The sequence below is a fragment of the Carcharodon carcharias genome, chromosome 29, assembly GCF_017639515.1.
Source record: "Carcharodon carcharias isolate sCarCar2 chromosome 29, sCarCar2.pri, whole genome shotgun sequence".
NCBI classification, from domain to species: Eukaryota; Metazoa; Chordata; class Chondrichthyes; order Lamniformes; family Lamnidae; genus Carcharodon; species Carcharodon carcharias.
In genome coordinates, this window is record NC_054495.1 from 3,329,154 (window position 1) to 3,350,064 (window position 20,911).

Below are 20,911 nucleotides of genomic sequence, written 5' to 3' on the forward strand. Positions count from 1 at the left end.
ATTTATGGAGGGTTGTAGGTGCTGGAGGCGGTTACAGAGATATGGAGGTTTGTAGGGGCTGGAGGAGGTTACAAAGATAGGGAGGGTTGTAAGGGCTGGAGGAGGTTACAGAGTTAGGGAGGGTTGTAGGCTCTGGAGGAGGTTACAGAGATAGGGAGGGTTGGAAGGACTGGAGGAGTTTACAGAGATAGGGAGGGTATTATGGGCTGGAGGAGGTTACAGAGATTGGGAGGGTTGTATGGGTTGGATTTGGTTTCTGAGTAATGGAGTTTTGTAGGAGTTGGAGGAGGTTACAGAGATAGTGAGGGTTGTAGGGGCTGGAGGAGGTTACAGAGACAGGGAGGTTTGTTGGGGTTGGAGGAGGTTACAGAGATAGTGAGGGTTGTAGGGGCTGGAGGAGGTTACAGAGATAGGGAGGTGGTGAGGAGGCCATGGAAGGATTTGAAATCCAGGATGGGGATTATAAAGTCAATGTGCTGCCCGACAAGGAGCCAATTTAGATCAGCGAGAATCAGGGGCTGCTGGGTGCACGAGACTTTGTGTGAGTTAAGACAGGGGGTTGCAGATTTTTGGATGTGCTTAAGTTCACGGAAGGAGAAATCTTTGGAATTCTCTCCCCCAGAGAGCTGTGGATGCTCCATCACTGAATCCATTCAATATGGAGATGGATAGATTTTTGGATGCTAAGCAATAAGGAGGGAAAGCGGGGTCGAGGTAGAGTGTCAGCCATGATTGTATAGAATGGGGGAAGGAGGCTCGAGGGGCTGAATGGCCTCATCCCGCTCCTATTTCTGATGTCCCCCTGTGGAAAGCAGATTTCCGAGAGGAATGTTGGAATAGCTACAGTCTGGAGGCAGCGAGGGGATGGATGTGGGATTCTGCACGTTCCAAATGAGATTTAGCAAAAAAAAAGTCCAAATGCAACACAACTTGACAATCAATCTTTATTGGAAACTTGCAACATTTTACTTTCCCTCATTGCAGGTAGTTTCAGGGTTAGGATTCTCCACTCAGTTTTCATCCATGACCGCTTGGATCCAATTGTTGTAGTTACAAACTTTCACAAAGACACCGGGATGATCCTTCATAGCACAGAGGTAACCCCAGGAAGTAATGCCTTGTAGCTCCCCATTACAGACCACAGGTCCCCCTGAGTCTCCCTGCAGCAAAAAAGACATGCACTGCAATTCAGAGTGAGATAGACAAAGTTATAATCGGATAGTCATCTGTAGCACCCCCAGGATTCTCGTGTGGGACCCGAGCTCGCTCGGTGGTACTCTTTCTCTCAGTCAGGAGGTTGCGGGTCTGAGTACCATTCCAGAGACCCAAAGGACAAGGCTCAGTGCTGAGGGAGTGCTGCACTGTCGGCTGGTCAGTGCTGAGGGAGTGCTGCACTATCGGAGTGTTGGTACTTAGGGAGTGCTGCACTGTCGTAGGGGCAGTTCTGAGGGAGCACTCCACTGTCGGAGGGTCAGTGCTGAGGGAGTGCTGCACTGCTGCTGGGTCAGTAATGAGGGAGCGCTGCACTTTTGGAGGGTCAGTGCCGAGGCACTGCTGCACTGTCAGAGGATCAGTACTATGGAAGTGCTGCACTGTTGGAGGATCAGTACTGAGGGAGTGCTGCACTGTCAGAGGGTCAGTGCTAAGGTATTGCTGCACTGTTGGAGGGTCAGTACTGAGGGAGTGCTGCACTGTTGGAGGGTCAGTACTGAGGGAGTGCTGCACTGTCAGAGGGTCAGTGCTAAGGTATTGCTGCACTGTTGGAGGGTCAGTACTGAGGGAGTGCTGCACTGTCAGAGGGTCAGTGAGAAGTGAGTGCTGCACTGTCAGAGGGTCAGTAAGAAGTGAGTGCTGCACTGTCGGAGGGTCAGCACTGAGGGAGTGATGCAAGGATGCAGAGCCAGTACTGTGGGAGTGCTGCAATTTTGGAGTGTCAATACTGAGGGATCGCTAGCCTGTCGGAAGATTAGCACTGAGGGAGCGCTCCACTGTCGCTGGGTCAGCACTGAGGGAGACCATCACTGCGAGAGGGTCAGTATTGAAGGTGTGCTGCACTGTCAAAGGGTCAGTACTGAGGGAGTGCTGCACTGTTGGAGGGTCAGTACTGAGCGAGTGCTGTACTGTTGTAGGTTCAGTACTGAGGGATGGCTGCACTGCTGGAGGGTCAGTACTGAGGGATTGCTGCACTGTTGGAGGGTCATACTGAGGGAGTGCTGCACTGTGAGAGGGAAAAAGGGGCCAAATAGCTTCCTCCTGCTCCTACGTGCCCTCAAACTCAGACATTCCCCATCCCTCAGGTAGAGGTAACCTCTCTCTCTCAGCTTGAGACGCTTCCTATCGCTCATGGATTGATGCATTCGGGTTCACCCTATCGGGCCACACTTACCTGGCATGTGCCCTGACCTCCCTCCCAGTATCCTGAGCAGAACATGTTGTCCGTGAAGTAGAGTGGATAAGCTTTGGCGCAATCAGCATCAGGCAGGATGGGCTGATTCAGGCACTGTAGGACTTCAGGTAATTCACCTGAAGGGGAAAGAAATGAGTCAGCACAGTCCGATCCAAACGTGACTCTCCTCCTCCCACGTGCAAGCGACTTAATCAATAGTCTTGCTTACTGAGTGTTGAGTACAGAGCTCTGGTTAAAGCACACACTGGGCATTGAATCCAGGTCAGCTCACCAAGACACAAAGAGATGTTAGGTTACTGTAGACAGGATGGCGAAGAACCTCGTGGCCAGGAGAAGGAGAGCTTAATATGAAACACTGGTGGCTGTCTAGAGAACTGTCAATGTGCAATTGGCATTGGAACATACCTTGAGGGATCAGGGATTAAATTGACAGGCATTTGCCAATCGCCAATTGAACTCTGAATGACCTCAGCATTTAGATCAATCAGAGGTTGCCCTGTTAAAGGGACAGGCCAACTTAAAGAGCAGCAGAAGAACTCATTGTGCCCATGCATAGACTGCTATTAACACCACCTTAATAACAACAGCATACTTGAATCGATTTAGAACTGATAACTTTATAAATCATCACAAGATGCTTCATAAGAGCATGAACAAGCTAAATTTGGCATCAGGCTACATAAGGAGATATTAGGGACAGATGACTCAAAGCTCAGTTAAAGAGGTTCATTTTAAGGAGTATTTTAAAGGATGAGAAAGAGAGTGAGGTAGAATGGTTTAGGGAGGGAATTCCAGAGCTTAGGGCCCCAGGCTGCTGAAGGCACGGACGCCAATAGTGGAGCAACGGGAATCGGGGCAAGATCAAGAGGACGGAATTGGAGGAGCACAGAGATCTCAGAGGAATGTAGGGGCTGGAGGAGGTTACAGAGATAGGGAGGGTTGTAGGAGCTGGAGGAGGTTACAGAGGTAGGGAGGGTTGAAGGGGCTGGAGGAGGTTACAGAGATCAGGATGGTTGTCGGGGCTGGAGGAGGTTACAGAGATAGGGAGGTTTGTAGGGGCTGCAGGAGGTTACAGAGATCATGATGGTTGTCGGGGCTGGAGGAGGTTATAGAGATAGGGAGGGTTGTAGGGGCTGGAGGGTATAACAGAGATAGGGAGAGTTGTCGGAGCTGGAGGAGGTTACAAAGATCAGGGTGGTTGTCGGAGCTGGAGGAGGTTACAAAGTTTGGGAGGGAAAAACCACGGAGGGATTTAAAAACAAAGCTGTTATTGCTAAAATCAAGCTGAATTGGATCTGGGTGTGCTACCAGGTGGATGGGAATAACGTGGAGAGACTGGAGAAGCTGCGATTGTTCTCCTTAGAGCAGAGAAGGATAAGGCACAGATTGAATCGAGATGTCTAAAATCATGAGGGGTTTGGATAGAGTCAATAAGGAGAAACTGTTTCCAGTGACAGGACGGTCGGTAACCAGAGGGAATCCGATTGAAGAGAATCGGGAAAAGACCCAGAGGATGCGATGAGGAGAATTTTATTTTGACACAGCGAGTTGTTGTGATCTGGAAGGCGCTGCCTGAAAGGTCGGTGGAAGCAGATTCAGTAGGAACTTTCAAAATAGGGATTGGATGAATACTTGAAGGGAGGGAAATTATAGGGCTATGGGGGAAAGAGCAGAGGGGATAGCGGGGTCTCATTAGATAGATCCTTCAAAGAGGCGGCACATTGCTAGTAAATCTCTGCAACTGTCTCCAAAGCTGGGACAGGTCTCCAGGGAGGAGTGATGGCTACATTTCAGTTATGGCTGGAAAGTGAAGTATTATTGCTTGATCACACATTCCAACACCCTACACTGCCCTCCCACCCACCATCCCCTCAAACCAGCACAGCATTCATTCAGCCCCCAACCCCAACTCACCTTCCAGCTCCACCCCCCTCACCAACCCCTCACCACCCCGGCCCTCCTTACCTCCGTTAATCATGAGTCTTCCCCAGCCAGAGGTGCTGCATTGAGTCCCGGCTGTGGCACACTGTCTGGGCAGAGGGATGGGCCTGACGTACTGGTCAAATGTGGCCGGCCAGGCCAGTTTGAGCAGCAAGATGTCGTTGTTGAAGTTCCTGTAGTTGTAATTGGGGTGCACGATGGCCTTGGCCACTTGGATTCGCTGCTCCGTCCCCTCGGAGTGAGAGAGGTTGTGCTCGCCCAGATGAGCCACGAGGATGCTGGACCTGGGCAATCTGAGGAGAAGTGGGCAACACTGTCATTTCCCCACTTCCTGTTTCCCAGAAGCCACCGAATGGTTATTGCGCAGCTGGAGGCCGTGTCGGTGTCGGCTCTCTGAAAGAGCGACTCACCTAAACTCATCCCCCCTCTCCTTTCCCCATAACCTGCAAATGTTTCCCCTTCGGATAACGACCCGATTCCCTTTCGAAAGCCTGGATTAAACCTGCCTCCCTCAAACTCTCGGGCAGTGCTTTCCAGATCCTAGCCACTCGCTGGCTGAAAAAGTTTCTCCTCATGTCTCTGTTGCTTCTTTTACTAATCCCCTTAAATCTGTGCCCCTCTGGTTCTCGATCCTTCCCCCCAATGGGAACATTTTCTCCCCCTCTACCCAGTCCAGACCCCTAGTGATTTTGAACACTCTATTAAATCTCCTCTCGACCTACTCTTCACCAAGGCGATACATACATACAAACATACACAAACATACAAACATACACAAACATATATACAAGCATACATATTCTCCAAGGAGAACGGGCTCAGCTCCTCCAGTGTCTCCACATTAACTGAAGTTCCTCATCCCTGAATCCATTCTCATGAATCCTTACTGCTCCCTCTCTAATGCCTTCACATCCTTCCTACAGTGTGGTGCCCAGAGCTGGACACAAGACTCCAGCTGAGGCTGAACCCTGTGTTTTGTATCTGCTGCTCCTCTTTGGCTTGCTCCTTCCTTTAACTTTGACCCCTGATTTAATCATTAATTTTGGGTCCTTCTTGGCAACAAAAAAAAACAATGCAAAGGAGGCCAGTGTCAAAATGCCCCCTCACTACCCGGGCATCAGTCATCTGGAATTTTGCCTTTTTTTTGAGGTTTAAGGGGGAGGATGAAGTTTCTATTTAGCCTTTTTGGAGGGTGATTGCACATATTGTGACACAGAAAGTATGACAAACGACTGCAAGAGAACCCTTATTACTCCATCATTGTTTGTATGTGTGTGCTGTAAGATTTTATGCTTGTACATCTGTATGTTCATGTTTTTGTCTCTATATGATTCAGTGTTGATCTGTGTATGATTGTATATGTTTGTATGTTTGTTTGTGTGTGTTTGTTTTTTTGTGTACGCTTGTATGTGTGTTTGAGTAGGTTTGTATGTTTGTGTATGATTTGATGTTTTCACTTTGCTGTGATCATCTCTGGACTTACGGGTGGTAACAATGAGCAGCTGACACTATCCACTGGTCGTTTATCAGGGAGCCCCCACACCAGCGATACCCATTAAAGGTCAGCAAAACCTGCCAGGGCTGAGAGTGAGGAGAACAATTCTGGCCATTAATGATCTTCAGATTCGCAGAAGCAGCAGCTGAGTAAAGAAGAATACAGAGAGTCATAGTCATCATCTGATTGCGCACACAATCCCAAAATCACACACAAACTTACACACAATCACCCACAAACACACACACACTTATGCAGTCACACACACACACGCTTAAACGCAATCACATGCACAAAAATACACACACTTACACAACCACACACATACTTACACAGAGCCACACATACACCCTTATACACAGTCACACACATTCACACCCACAAATACACACGCACACAAATACACACACACAGTCACACATACACACACACACTCACACACACAAAAACCGACTTACACACAATCACACGCAGACAAATACGCACAATTACACACAAACACACACCGAAAGTCACACACACACACACACACACAAACATGCACAAATGCACACTTACACACAGCCACACAATCACACACAAACGCAAATACAGACACATACACACAGTCACATACACACACACACACAAATAGACACACACACAGAGTCACACTCACACAAATAAACACACACACAAGCACACACACAGTCACACAAACAAAAACACTCTCAGACACTCCTGCATACAAATACACACACACACACAGTCACACATAAATAAATACACACACACACACAGTCTCACATGTGCAGGCACATACACATACACAAACAAATACACATACACACATGTACACTCACTCACAGGCACACGTACACATTTACGTTCAGACACACGCACACAAAAGCGCACACAGTCAGAAAGGTACCTGTACACACAAACACACATACGTTCTCTCACAAACACATACACACAATCACATATGCACACACAAATACACACACTCACACACATACAAACGCTCGCATATGCACACACTCAGACATTAGCAACAACAACATCTTACGTTTCTATAGAGCCTTTAACATAATGAAACAGCTTCAGAAGGTTGATTATCAAAAAAAAGTATCTCGCTGAGTCACATAAGGAGACATCAGAGACAGGCAGCCAAATGGTTAGTCAAAATGATTGGATTTTAAGAGCGATTTAAAGGATGAGGGAATAAGTGTGGCAGGAGAGCAGACATCTCAGAGGGTTGTAGGGAATGGAGGAGGTTACAGAGATAGGAAGGGTTTTAGGGGCTCGAGGAGGTTACAGAGTTACAGGTTCAGTTTCAAACTGATGAGGGAAAGGAATGGAGATGGGTAACCAGGGAGAGGAGACATTGCCAGAAAAGCAGCCACGCTTGTGCACCTCCACACACACATTTCAGTATATCTGTGATCATACCTGCCGCTCCCAGGAGCAGGGTGAAGAGGAAAGCCTGCATCTTACAGCTTATCCCAGCCCAGGTAATGGTCCCAGTGAAGCCCCTGTCCTTTATATATGTGGCTTAAATTGACAGTCCCGGCAATCAGACGTGGCTAATCATCAATCAGCTTCAAGACCTCATTTGAGAAGCGAATTCTGGAAGGAGAGTCTCTTGCAGCTGTTGACCTCAGATCTGTATTGATACGTAGTCCAGGCACAACCCTGAATCAATCACCATTACTGGACAATCAATCACCATTACTAGACATGTCCTCCCCCCACGCCAGTTACGACAAAATCTTGCATTCCGATAGCGCTTTGGACAAAGTAAAATGACCTTCCCCCACCGAGTTGCTTGGCGGGGATGTGATCAGGCAAAAAAGTGCAGCCCACAAGGGATGGAGGGTCCCTGTGTGACACATCTACCGTGAGTGTCCTCAACAGGAGGAACTCCAGCTCAGAGACTAATGAGCTGGAGTCCGGGTTTTGGACTCTGCGATGCATCTAGGGTGCAGGAGGTGGAGAGCTGTGGGGACCTGGATTGTGTTGTCCCCAGAGGCGGTCACAGCCCTTAGGCTGGAGTCCACTGTTTGGGTCAGGGATCAGGGACTGGAGGGCGTGACTGTGGGTGAGGCAGGCTTGTGGGCCGAGGACGTAGAATTGGGGGGCAGTGAGACTTTTGCACTTGTCCAACAGGCTCGAGGCCCTTGCAGCTCGTCTGGATGAAATTGGGGTCTGCAGTGTGGACAAGCGTGCTGACCAAGGCATCGTGCTGCAGGAAGCCATTCAAGTGGAGGGAGAGGGGGTGTAAATAGGAATGTAATGATAGTGGGGGGACTGTTTGGTGAGGGGAATAAACACAGCTCTCTTCGAACGCTTGTGTTGCCTGCTCGGTTCTAGGCTTAGGGACAGCTCCTCAGGTCTGGAGAGGAACCTGGAGTGGGAGAGGAAGGACCCAGTGGTCGTGATCCGTGTGGGTACCAATGGCATCGGCAGGACTTCTGAGGGAGGATCGGCAGCTGTGGCTTAAACTCAAAATCAGAACCAAAAAGGCACTAATCTCTGGATTACTATCTGAGCCGCGAGCAAATTGGCATGGGGCAAAAACACTCAGAGTTTATTATTCAAGATAATAATATGAATGGCAACAATGAGAAAATATTGGTGAATACGAAAATGGTAGCAGCATTAAATAGATATTTTGTTTCTCTCTTCAGTGTAGAAAACACAATTAACATCCCAGGAATGCTTGTAAATTGAGTGGTGAAAGGGAGGGAGGAAATTACACAGTTTTATTCACCAGAGAAAAGGGACTGGGGAAATGATTAAAACTAAAAGCTGACAAGTTCCAGATTCTGGTGGACTTCATCCTCGCATCACGAAAGAAGTAGCTGCTGAGATAGGTGATGGATTGGTTTTAATTTTCCCAAATTCCCTAGATTCAGAAAAGGCCCAATGAGGTTGGTAAATAGTAAATGTGACTCCTCTGTTCAAGAAAGGAAGGAGACAGAGAGCCGGAAATTGCAGGCGAGTTAGCTTAACATCTGTCACAAGGAAATGTTAGAATCTATTATTAAGGGGCTAATAGCAGGGCACTTGGAAAAATGTGAGGCAGAGTCAACATGGTTTTGTGAAAGGGAAATTGTGTTTGACAAATTAATTGGTGTTCTTTGAGTATGTCACAAGCAATGTGGACAATGGGAGAACCTGTAGATGTGGTGTACTTGGAGTTGCAAAAGGCATTTGATAAGGTGCCACTTCAAAGGTTGCTACACAAGGTAAAAGTTGATGGTGTAGGGGGAGGCATGGATAGAGGATTGTATAGCTAACAGGAAGTAAGAGGAAGGGATCAATTTTTTTCATTTTTGTGTTGGCAGGATGTAACTAGCGGAGAGCCATTGACATCAGAGCTGGGATGTCAACTACGTACAATCTATATCAATAGCTTGGATGAAGAGACCAAAGGTATGGTTGATAAATTTGCTGATGGCACAAAGATAGGTAGAAAGGTAAGTTGTGAAGAGTACATAAGGAGTCTGAAAAGCGTTATAGACAGGTTAATTGAGTGGGCAAAAAATTAGCAGATGGAGAATAATGTGGGAAAATGTGAACTTGATCACTTTGGCAGGAAGAATAGAAAAGTAGCATATTCTGTAAATGGAGAGAGATTATGGAACTCTGCAGTGCAGAGGGATCTGCGTGTCCTGGTGTATGAATGACAGAATGTTAGTCTGCAGGTACAGCAGGTGATTGGGAAGGCAAATGAAATGTTGGCTTTTATTGCAAGGGGAATGGGATATAAAAGTAGGGATGTTTTTCTGCAATTGTGCAGGGTGTTGGTGAGAGCACATCTGGAGTACTGTGTACAGCTTGGGTCTCCTTATTTAAGAAAGGACATAACTGTATTAGAAAGTAATTCAGAAAGGGTGATGACTGATTCCTGGGATGAGGGGATTATCCTATGAGGAAAGGTTGGACAGGCTGGGCCTGTATCCATTGGAGTTTAGAAGGATGAGAGGTGAGCTTATTGTGACAGATAAGATTCTGAGGGGACTTGACAGGGTGGATGCTGAGAGCATGTTTCCCCTTGTGGGAGAGACTAGAACTAGGAGGCACAGTTTAAAAAATGGGGTCTCTCATTCAAGATGGAGGTGAGGAGAATTCTTTCTCTCAGAGGGTGGTCAGTCTGTGGAATTCTCTTCCTCAGGGAGCAGTGGAGAGAGGGGGACTGAATATATTCAAGACTGAGTTAGACAGATTTCTGATTGAGGAGGGGGTCAAAGGGTATAGGGGGTAGAGAGGAAAGTGGAGCTGAACCACAAACATGTCAGCCATGATCTTCTCAAATGATGGAGCAGGATCAAGGGCCAGAATAGCCTACTCCTGCTCCTAAACTGTATGTACTTATGTCAGTATGTTTGTATGACTGTGTGGCTGTAGGATTTGTGTGGGAGAATTGGGTTTCCATTCATGGGGTCTGGCACCAGTACTGGGGAAACGGGGAGGGTTGTAAGGGGTGGAGGAGGATAACGAGATGGGGAGGGTTGTTGGGGCTGGAGGAGGATAAAGAGATGGGGAGTTTTGTAGGGGCTGGAGGAGGTTACAGAGATAGGGAGGGTTGTTGGGGCTGGAGGAGGATAAACAGATGGGGAGTTTTGTAGGGGCTGGAGGAGGTTACAGAGATAGGGAGGGTTGTAGAGGCTGGAGGAGGTTACAGAGATTGGGAGGGTTGTAGGGGCTGGAGGAGGTTATAAATATAGGGAGGGTTGTAGATGCTGGAGGACGTTACAGAGATAGGGAGAGTCGTAGGGGCTGGCGGAATTTTAAAATCAATATGTTGCTAACCAGGTGCCAATGCTTGTCAGCGAGCACCAGAGATGATAGGTGAGTGGGACTCAGTTTGATTTAAGGCACGGGCAGCAGAGGTTCAGATGACCTCAAGTTTACGGAGGGTAGAACGTGGGAGAACAGTCAGGGATTTGTGGGAATAGCCACATCTGGGGACAATGCTGGATTGGATGAGGGTTTCAGCAGTAGATGAGATGAGACGAGACGGGGTCGGGGTGAAGCTGGGCAATGTTGCGGAGGTGGCAATAGGAATGGTTTGACAGTGAGCAAATCTGGGGGACAAATGTGACCCCGAGGTTGCAAGCTGACAGGTTCAGTCTCAGACTGTTTCCAGGGAAAGGAATGGGGAGGGGTAACCAGGGAGAGGAGACATTGCCAGACAAGCAGCCACGCTTGTTCACCCCCACACACACATTTCATTATATCTGTGATCATACCTGCCGCTCCCAGGAGCAGGGTGAAGAGGAAAGCCTGCATCTTACAGCTTATCCAGCCCAGGTAACAATCCCAGTGAAGCCCCTGTCCTTTATGTATGTGGCTTAAAGTGACATTCCCAGCAATCGGACATGGCTAATCATGAATCAGCTTCAAGAGCTCATTTGAGAAGCGAATTCTGGAAGGAGAGACTCTTGCAGCTGTTGACCTCAGATCTGTATTGATACGTTGTCCAGGCCCAACCCTGAATCAATCACCATTACTGGACAATCAATCACCATTACTGGGCACGTCAGCCCCACACGCCAGTTAAGACACAAACTTGCATTCCGATATCGCCTTGGACAAAGTAAAACATCACGCCCCCTCCGAGGTGCTTCACGGGGATGTGATGCTGTAAAAATGTGCAGCCCACAAGGAATGGAGGGTCCCTGTGTGACACATCTACCGTGAGTGTCCGCAGCTCGAGGAACTCCAGCTCAGAAACTAATGAGCTGGAGTCCGGGTTTTGGACTCTGTGATGCATCTAGGGTGCAGGAGGTGGAGAGGTGTGGGCACCTGGATTGTGTTGTCCCCAGAAGCGATCACAGCCCTTAGGCTGGAGTCCTCTGATTGGGTCAGTGCTCAGGGTCTGGAGGGCGTGACTGTGGGTGAGGTCGTCTTCGGGGCCAAGGAGGTAGAAGTCAAGGGCCTCAGCCCTTTCCACTTGTCCAAAAGGCTCGAGGCCCTTGCAGCTCGTCTGGATGAAAGTGGGAGCTGCAGTGTGGACAAGTGAGCTGACCAAGGCATCGTGCTGCAGGAAGCCATTCAAGTGGAGGGAGGTGGGGTGTAAATAGGAATGTAATGATAGTGGGGGCACTGATTGGTGAGGGGAATAAACACATTTCTCTGCGAACGGTTGTGTTGCCTGCTCGGTTCCTGGCTTAGGGACAGCTCCTCGGGTCTGGAGAGGAACCTGGAGTCGGAGAGGAAGGACCAAGTGGTCGAGGTCCGTGTGGGTACCAATGGCATCGGCAGGACTTCTGAGGGAGTATGAGCAGCTGTGGGATAAACTAAAAAGCAGAACCAAAAAGCCACTAATCTCTGGGTTACAATCAGAGCCGAGAGCAAATTGGCATGGAGCAAATAAGGTCAGAGAGTTTATTATTCATGATAATAATATTAATGGCAACAGTGAGAAAATAATGGGGAATACGGAAATGGTAGAAGCCTTAAATAGATATTTTGTGTCTCTCTTCAGTGTATAAAACACAAATAACATCCCAGGAATGCTTGTAAATCGAGTGTTGAAAGGGAGGAACTTACACAGTTTTAGTCACCAGAGAAATGGGAGTGAGAATATTATTAAAACTAAAAGCTGACAAGTTCCCAGGTTCTGATAGACTTTATCCTCGGCTCTCAAAAGAAGTAGCTGCTGAGATAGGTGATGGATTGGTTGTAATTTTCCCAAATTCCCTAGATTCAGGAAAGGTCCCATGAGATTGGAAAATATTAAATGTGACTCCTCTGTTCAAGAAAGGAAGGAGAGAGCTGGAAACTGCAAGCGAGTTAGCTTAACATCTGTCACAAGAAAATGTTAGAATCTATTATTAAGGGGCTTATAGCAGGGCACTTGGAAATTGTGAGGCAGAGTCAACATGGTTTTGTGAAAGGGAAATTGTGTTTCACAAACTTATTGGAGTTCTTTGAGGATGTAACAAGCAATGTGGACAAAGGGGGTACCTGTAGATGTGGTGTACTTGGAGTTGCAAAATGCATTTGATGAGGAGCCACTTCAAAGATTGCTACACAAGGTAAGAGTTGATGGTGAAGAGGGAGGCATGGATACAGGATTGGATAGCTTACAGGAAGTAAAAGGTAGGGATCAATATTTTTCATTTTAGGGTTGGCAGGATGTAACTAGCGGAGTGCCATTGACATCAGAGCTGGGACGTCAACTACTTACAATCTATATCAATAGCTTGGATGAAGAGACCAAAGGTATGGTTACTAAACTTGCCGATTGAACAAAGAGAGGTTGGAAGGTAAGTTGTGAAGATGACATAAGGAGTCTGAAAAACATAATAGACAGGTTAAGTGAGTGGGCAAAATATTGTCAAAAGGAGAATAATGTGGGAAAATGAGAACTTGTTCTCTTTGGCAGGAAGAATAGAAAAGTAGCATATTGTGTAAATGGAGAGAGATTACGGAACTCTGCCGTGCAGAGGGATCTGGGTGTCCTGGTGTATGAATGACAGAATGTTAGCCTGCAGGTAGTCTGCAGAGAAGCGTCACTTGACTGATTCCTGGGATGAGGGGGTTATCCTATGAGGAAAGGTTGGACAGGCTGGGCCTGTATCCATTGGAGTTTAGAAGGATGAGAGGTGAGCTTATTGTGACAGATAAGATTCTGACGGGACTTGACAGGGTGGATGCTGAGAGCATGTTTCCCCTTGTGGGAGAGACTAGAACTGGGGGGCACAGTTTGAAAAAAGGGGTCTCTCATTCAAGATGGAGGTGAGGAGAATTCTTTCTCTCAGAGGGTGGACAGTCTGTGGAATTCTCTTCCTCAGAGAGCAGTGGGGACAGGGGGACTGAATATATTCAAGACTGCGTTAGACAGATTTCTGAGTGAGGAGGGGGTCAAAGGGTATAGGGGGTAGAGAGGAAAGTGGAGCTGAACCACAACAGGTCAGCCTTGAGTTTATGAAATGATGGAGCAGGATCGAGGGGCTGAATAGCCTACTCCTGCTCCTAAATTGTATGTACTTATTTCAGTATGTTTGTATAACTGTGTGGCTGTAAGATTTGAGTGGGAGAATTGGGTTTCCATTCATAGGGTCTGGCAGCATTACTGGAGAAACGGGGAGGTTTGTAAGGCCTCGAAGAGGTTACAGAGATAGGGAGGGTTGTAGGTGCTGGAGGAGGTCACAGAGATAGGGAGGTTTGTAAGGCCTGGAAGAGGTTACAGAGATGGGGAGGGTTGTAGGTGCTGGAGGAGGTTACAGAGATAGGGAGGGTTGTAGGAGCTGGAAGAGGTTACAGAGATGGGGAGGGTTGTAGGAGCTGGTGGAGGTTACAGAGATTGGCAGGATTGTTGGGGCTGGAGGAATTTCAGATATCGCGAGTGTTGTATGTTTTGGAGGTGGTTACAGAGTTAGGGAGGGTTGTAGGACTTGGAGGAGTTTACAGAGATAGGAAGGGTTGTAGAGGCTGGAGGAGGTTACAGAGGTAGGGAGGTTTGAACTGGCTGGAGGAGGTTACAGAGATAGGGAGGTTTGTAGGGTCTGGAGGAAGTTACAGAGATAGTGAGGGTTGTAGGGGCTGGAGGAGGTTACAGAGGTAGGGAGGTTTGAACTGGCTGGAGGAGGTTACAGAGATAGGGAGGTTTGTAGGGTCTGGAGGAAGTTACAGAGATAGTGAGGGTTGTAGGGGCTGGAGGAGGTTACAGAGATAGTGAGGGTTGTAGGGGCTGGAGGATGTTACAGAGATAGGGAGGGTTGTAGATGCTGGAGGAGGTTACAGAGATTGTGAGAGTTGTAGGGGCTGGAGGAGGTTACAGAGATAGTGAGGGTTGTAGGGGCTGGAGGAGGTTACAGACATAGTGAGGGTTGTAGGGGCTGGAGGAGGTTAAGAGATAGGGAGGGTTGTAGGTGCTGGAGGACATTACAGATATAGGTAGGGTTGTAGGGACTGGAGGAGGTTACAGAGATAGTGAGTGTTGTAGGGGCTGGAGGAGGTTACAGAGATAGGGAGGGTTGTAGGGGCTGGAGGAGGTTACAGAGATAGTGAGGGTTGTAGGGTCTGGAGGAGGTTACAGAGATAGGGAGGAGGCGAGGAGGCCATGGAAGGATTTGAAAACCAGGATGGGGATTATAAAGTCAATGTGTTGCCCGACCAGGAGCCAATGTAGATCAGCGAGCATCAGGGGCTGCTGGGTGCACGAGACTTTGTGTGAGTTAGGACAGGGGGTTGCAGATTTTTGGATGTGCTTAAGTTCACGGAAGGAGAAATCTTTGGAATTCTCTCCCTCAGAGAGCTGTGGATGCTCCATCACTGAATCCATTCAAGACGGAGATGGATAGATTTTTGGATGCTAAGCAATAAGGAGGGAAAGCGGGGTCGAGGTAGAGTGTCAGCCATGATTGTATAGAATGGGGGAAAGAGGCTGGAGGGGCTGAATGGCCTCATCCCGCTCCTATTTCTGATGTCCCCCTGTGGAAAGCAGATTTCCGAGAGGAATGTTGGAATAGTTACAGTCTGGAGGCAGCGAGGGGATGGATGTGGGATTCTGCACCTTCCAAATGAGGTTTAGCAAAAAAAAATCCAAATGCAACACAACTTGACAATCAATCTTTATTGGAAACTTGCAACGTTTTACTTTCCCTCATTGCAGGTAGTTTCAGGGTTAGGATTCTCCACTCAGTTTTCATCCATGACCGCTTGGATCCAATTGTAGTAGTTACAAACTTTCACAAAGACGCCGGGATGATCCTTCATAGCACAGTGGTAACCCCAGGAAGTAATGCCTTGTAGCTCCCCATTACAGACCACAGGTCCCCCTGAGTCTCCCTGCAGCAAAAAAGACATGGACTGTAATTCAGAGTGAGATAGACAAAGTTATAATCGGATAGTCATCGTTAGCACCCCCAGGATTCTGGTCTAGAGAACCAAAGGACAAGGCTCAGTGCTGAGGGAGCGCTGCACTGTCTGATGGTCAGTGCTAAGGGAGTGCTGCACTGTCGGATGGTCAGTACTGAGGGAGTGCTGCACTGTCGGTTGGTCAGTACTGAGGGATTGCTGGACTGTCGGATGGTCAGTACTGAGGGAGTGCTGCACTGTCAGGAGGTCAGTACTGAGAGAGCGTTGCACTCTTGGAGGGTCAGTACTGAGGGAGCGCTGCACTGACAGAGTGTCAGTGCTGAGGGTGTGCTGCACTATCAGAGGTTCAGTGATAAGGGAATGCTGCATTGTTGGAGGGTCAGTAATGAGGGAGCGCTGCACTGTCGGAGGGTCAGTGCCGAGGGATCGCTGCACTGTCAGAGGATCAGTTCCGAGGGAGTGATCCACTGTTGGAGGGTCAGTACTGAGGGAGCATTTAATTTTTGGAGTTTCAGCGCTGAGGGAGTGCTGCACTGTCAGAGGGTCAGTGCTAAGGGAGTGCTGCACTGTTGGAGGGTCAGTACTGAGGGAGTGCTACAATGTCAGATGGTCAGTGCTGAAGTAGCTGCACTGATGGAAGGTCAGTTCTGAGGGAGTGCTGCACTGTCAGAGGATCAGTGCTAAGGGAGTGCTGCGCTGTTGGATGGTCAGCACTGAGGGAGTGCTGCAAGGATGCAGAGCCAATACTGTGGGAGTGCTGCACAGTCGGACTGTCAATAATGAGGGAGCACTGCACTGTCGGAGGATTAGTAATGAGGGAGCGCTACCCTCTCGGAGGATTAGTACTGAGGGAGCGCTCCACTGTTGGTGGGTCAGTTCTGAGGGAGACCTGCACTGCCAGAAGGTCAGTATAGAAGGGGTGCTACACTGTCAGAGGATCAGTACTGAGGGAGTACTGCACTGTTGGAGGGTCAGTACTGAGGGAGTGCTGCACTGTTGGAGGGTCAGCACTGAGGTATCACTGCACTGTCGGAGGGTGACTATTAAGGGAGTGCTGCACTGACAGAGGGTCAGTACCGAGGGAGCGCTGCACTGTCAGAGTGTCATATTGAGGGAGTGCTGCACTGGTGGAGGGTGATACTGAGGGAGTGCTGCACTATCAGAGGGATAAAGGGGCCAAATATCCTCCTCCTGCTCCTATGCACCCTCAAATTCAGACATTCCCCTTCCCGCAGGTAGAAGTAACCTCTGTCTCTCAGCTTGAGACGTTTTCTATCCCTCAAGGTTTGATGCATTCGGGTTCACCCTGTCAGGCCACACTTACCTGGCATGTGCCCTGACCTCCCTCCCAGTATCCTGAGCAGAACATGTTGTCCGTGAAGTAGAGTGGATAAGCTTTGGCGCAATCAGCATCAGGCAGGATGGGCTGATTCAGGCACTGTAGGACTTCGGGTAATTCACCTGAAGGGGAAAGAAATGAGTCAGCACAGTCCGATCCAAACGTGACCCTCCTCCTCCCACGTGCAAGCAACTTAATCAATAGTTTTGCTTACTGAGTGTTGTGTACAGATATCTGGTTAAAGCACACACTGGGCATTGAATCCAGGTCTGCTCACCATGACACAAAGAGATGTTCGGTTACTGTAGAAAGAAGGGTGAAGAACCTCGTGGCCAGGAGAAGGAGAGCTCGATATGAAACACTGGTGGCCTTCTAGACAACTGTCAATGTGCAATTGGCAGTGGAACATCCCTTGAGGTAGAAGGGATTAAATTGGCAGACATTTGCCAATCGGCAATTGAACTCTGAATGACCTCAGTGTTTAGATCAATGAGAGGTTACCCTGTTAAAGGGACAGGCCAACTTAATCAGAAGCAGAAGAACTCATTATGCCCATGCATAGACTGCTATTAACACCACCTTAGTAACAACAGCATACTTGAATTCATATAGAACTGTTAACTTTATAAAACGTTACAAAATGCTTCATTAGAGATTGAACAAGCTAAATTTGGCATCAGGCTACATAAGGAGATATTAGGGACAGATCACCCAAAGCTCAGTTAAAGAGATACATTTTAAGGAGTATTTTAAAGGAGGAGAAAGAGAGAGAGAGTTGGAAAGGTTTATGGAGGGAATTCCAGAGCTTATGGCACCAGGCAGCTGAAGGCACGGTAGCCAATAGTGGAGCGATGGGAATCGGGGCAAGCTCAAGAGGCCGGAATTGGAGGAGCACAGAGATCTCGGAGGATTTAAGGGGCTGGAGGAGGTTACAGAGATAGGGAGGGTTGTAGGGGCTGGAGGGGGTTACAGAGATAGGGAGGGTTGTAGGGGCTGGAGGGTGTAACAGAGATAGGGAGAGTTGTCAGAGCTGGAGGAGGTTACAAAGATCAGAGTGGTTGTCGGAGCTGGAGGAGGTTACAAAGAATAGGAGGGAAAAACCATGGAGGCATTTAAAAACAAAGATGTTATTGCTAAAATTAAGCTGAATTGGGACTGGGTGTGGGTCTGCGAGACCAGGTGGATGGGACTAATGTGGAGAGACTGGAGAAGCTGCGATTGTTCTCCTTAGAGCAGAGAAGGTTAAGGGGGAGATTGAATCGAGATGTTCAAAATCATGAAGGGCTTGGATAGTCTCAATAAGGAGAAACTGTTTCAAGTGGCAGGAGGGTCAGTAACCAGAGGGACTCAGATTGAAGAGAATCGGGAAAAGACCCAGAGAGGGAGATAAGGAGAATTTTATTTTGACACAGCGAGTTGTTGTGATCTGGAAGGCGCTGCCTGAAAGGGTGGTGGAAGCAGATCCAATAGGAACTTTCAAAAGAGGGATTGGAAAAATACTTGAAGGGAGGGAAATTATAGGGCTATGGGGGAAAGAGCAGGGGGGAGAGTGGGGTCACATTAGATAGATCCTTCAAAGAGCCGGCACATTGCTAGTAAATCTCTGCAACTGTCTCCAAAGCTGGGACAGGTCTCCAGGGAGCAGTGATGTCTACATTTCAGTTATGGCTGGAAAGTGAAGTATTGTTGCTTGATCACACATTCCAACACTCTACACTGCCCTCCCATCCACCATCCACTCAAACCAGCGCAGCAATCATTCAGCCCCCAACCCCAACTCAACTTCCCGCTGCCCCCCCACCAACCCCTCACCACCCCGGCCCTCCTTACCTCCGTTAATCATGAGTCTCCCCCAGCCAGAGGTGCTGCATTGAGTCCCGGCTGTGGCACACTGGCTGGGCAGAGGGATGGGCCTGACGTACTGGTCGAATGTGGCCGGCCAGGCCAGTTTGAGCAGCAAGATGTCATTGTTGAAGTTCCTGTAGTTGTAATTGGGGTGCACGATGGCCTTGACCACTTGGACTCGCTGCTCCGTCCCCTCGGAGTGAGAGAGGTTGTGCTCGCCCAGATGAGCCACGAGGATGCTGGACCTGGGCAATCTGAGGAGAAGTGGGCAACATTGTCATTTCCCCACTTCCTGTTTCCCAGAAGCCACTGAATGGTTATTGCGCAGCTGGAGGCCGTGTCGGTGTCGGCTCTCTGAAAGAGCGACTCACCTAAGCTCATCCCCCCTCTCCTTTCCCCATAACCTGCAAATATTTCCCCTGCGGATAACGACCCGATTCCCTTTCGAAAGCCTGGATTAAACCTGCCTCCCTCAAACTCTCGGGCAGTGCATTCCAGATCCTAGCCACTCGCTGGCTGAAAAAGTTTCTCCTCATGTCTCTGTTGCTTCTTTTACTAATCCCCTTAAATCTGTGCCCCTCTGGTTCTCGATCCTTCCCCCCAATGGGAACATTTTCTCCCCCTCTACCCAGTCCAGACCCCTCGTGATTTTGAACACCTCTATTAAATCTCCTCTCCACCTTCTCTTCACCAAGGCGATACATACATACAAACATACACAAACATACAAACATACACAAACATACATACAAGCATACATATTCTCCAAGGAGAACGGTCCCAGCTCCTCCAGTCTCTCCACATTAACTGAGGTTCCTCATCCCTGAATCCATTCTCATGAATCCTTACTGCTCTCTCTCTAATGCCTTCACATCCTTCCTACAGTGTGGTGCCCAGAGCTGGACACAAGACTCCAGCTGAGGCTGAACCCTGTGTTTTGTATCTGCTGCTCCTCTTTGGCTTGCTCCTTCCTTTAACTTTGACCCCTGATTTAATCATTAATTTTGGGTCCTTCTTGCCAACAAAAAAAAACAATGTAGAGGAGGCCAGTGTCAAAATGCCCCCTCACTACCCGGGCATCAGTCATCTGGAGTTTTGCCTTTTTTTGGAGGTTTAAGGGGGATGATGAAGTTTCTATATAGCGTTTTTGGAGGGTGAGTGCACATATTGTGACACAGAAAGTATATCAAACGACTGCAAGAGAACCCTTATTACTCCATCATTGTTTGTATGTGTGTGCTGTAAGATTGTATGCTTGTACATCTGTATGTTCATGTTTTTGTCTCTATATGATTCAATGTTGATCTGTGTATGATTGTATATGTTTGTATGTATGTTTGTGTGTGTGTTTGTTTGTTTGTGTACGCTTGTATGTGTGTTTGAGTAGGTTTGTATATTTGTGAGTGTTTACTTGTATGAATGCCTGTGTGTGTTTGTGAATGTTTGTATGTTTATGTATGTTTCTATGTATGTTTGTGAGTGTTTGTATGTTTGTGTATGTTTCTATGTATGTTTGTGAGTGTTTGTATGTTTATGTATGTTTCTATGTATGTTTGTGAGTGTTTGTATGTTTGTGTATGTTTGTGTATGTATTTTTGTGTAAATTTGTATGTTTGTGTATGTTTCTTTGTTTGCACATTGCTGTGATCATCTCTGGACTTACGGGTGGTAACAATGAGCAGCTGACACTATCCACTGGTCGTTTATCAGGGAGCCCCCACACCAGCGATACCCATTAAAGGTCAGCAAAACCTGCCAGGGCTGAGAGTGAGGAGAACAATTCTGGCCATTAATGATCTTCAGATTCGCAGAAGCAGCAGCTGAGTAAAGAAGAATACAGAGAGTGATAGTCATCATCTGATTGCACACACGCACCCACAATCACACACAAACTTACACACAATCACCCACAAACACACACACGCTTATGCAGTCACACACACACACGCTTAAACACAATCACACACACAAAAATACACACACTTACACAACCACACACATACTTACACAGAGCCACACATACACACCCACAAATACACACGCTCACAAATACACACACACAGTCACA

At 48.0% G+C, this 20,911-nt stretch overlaps 2 protein-coding genes across 2 annotated transcripts; both read right to left on the minus strand.

Moving 5' to 3' along the window:
• Nucleotides 1-930: 930 nt before the first annotated feature.
• On the minus strand, nt 931-6,025 carry LOC121271050 (trypsin-like). Its single transcript, XM_041176755.1, has 4 exons — nt 5,832-6,025; nt 4,373-4,632; nt 2,387-2,523; nt 931-1,160 (listed from the first exon to the last, which is right to left on the minus strand). Exons 1-4 carry the CDS (start codon nt 6,023-6,025, stop codon nt 1,011-1,013), a joined length of 741 nt encoding a protein of 246 aa, XP_041032689.1. The 3' UTR covers nt 931-1,010.
• A 9,454-nt stretch (nt 6,026-15,479) lies between these two features.
• Nucleotides 15,480-20,700, minus strand: LOC121271062 (trypsin-like). Its single transcript, XM_041176766.1, has 4 exons — nt 20,507-20,700; nt 18,829-19,088; nt 16,984-17,120; nt 15,480-15,629 (listed from the first exon to the last, which is right to left on the minus strand). The coding sequence occupies exons 1-4, from the start codon at nt 20,698-20,700 to the stop codon at nt 15,480-15,482; spliced, it is 741 nt and encodes a 246-aa protein (XP_041032700.1).
• Nucleotides 20,701-20,911: the final 211 nt, after the last annotated feature.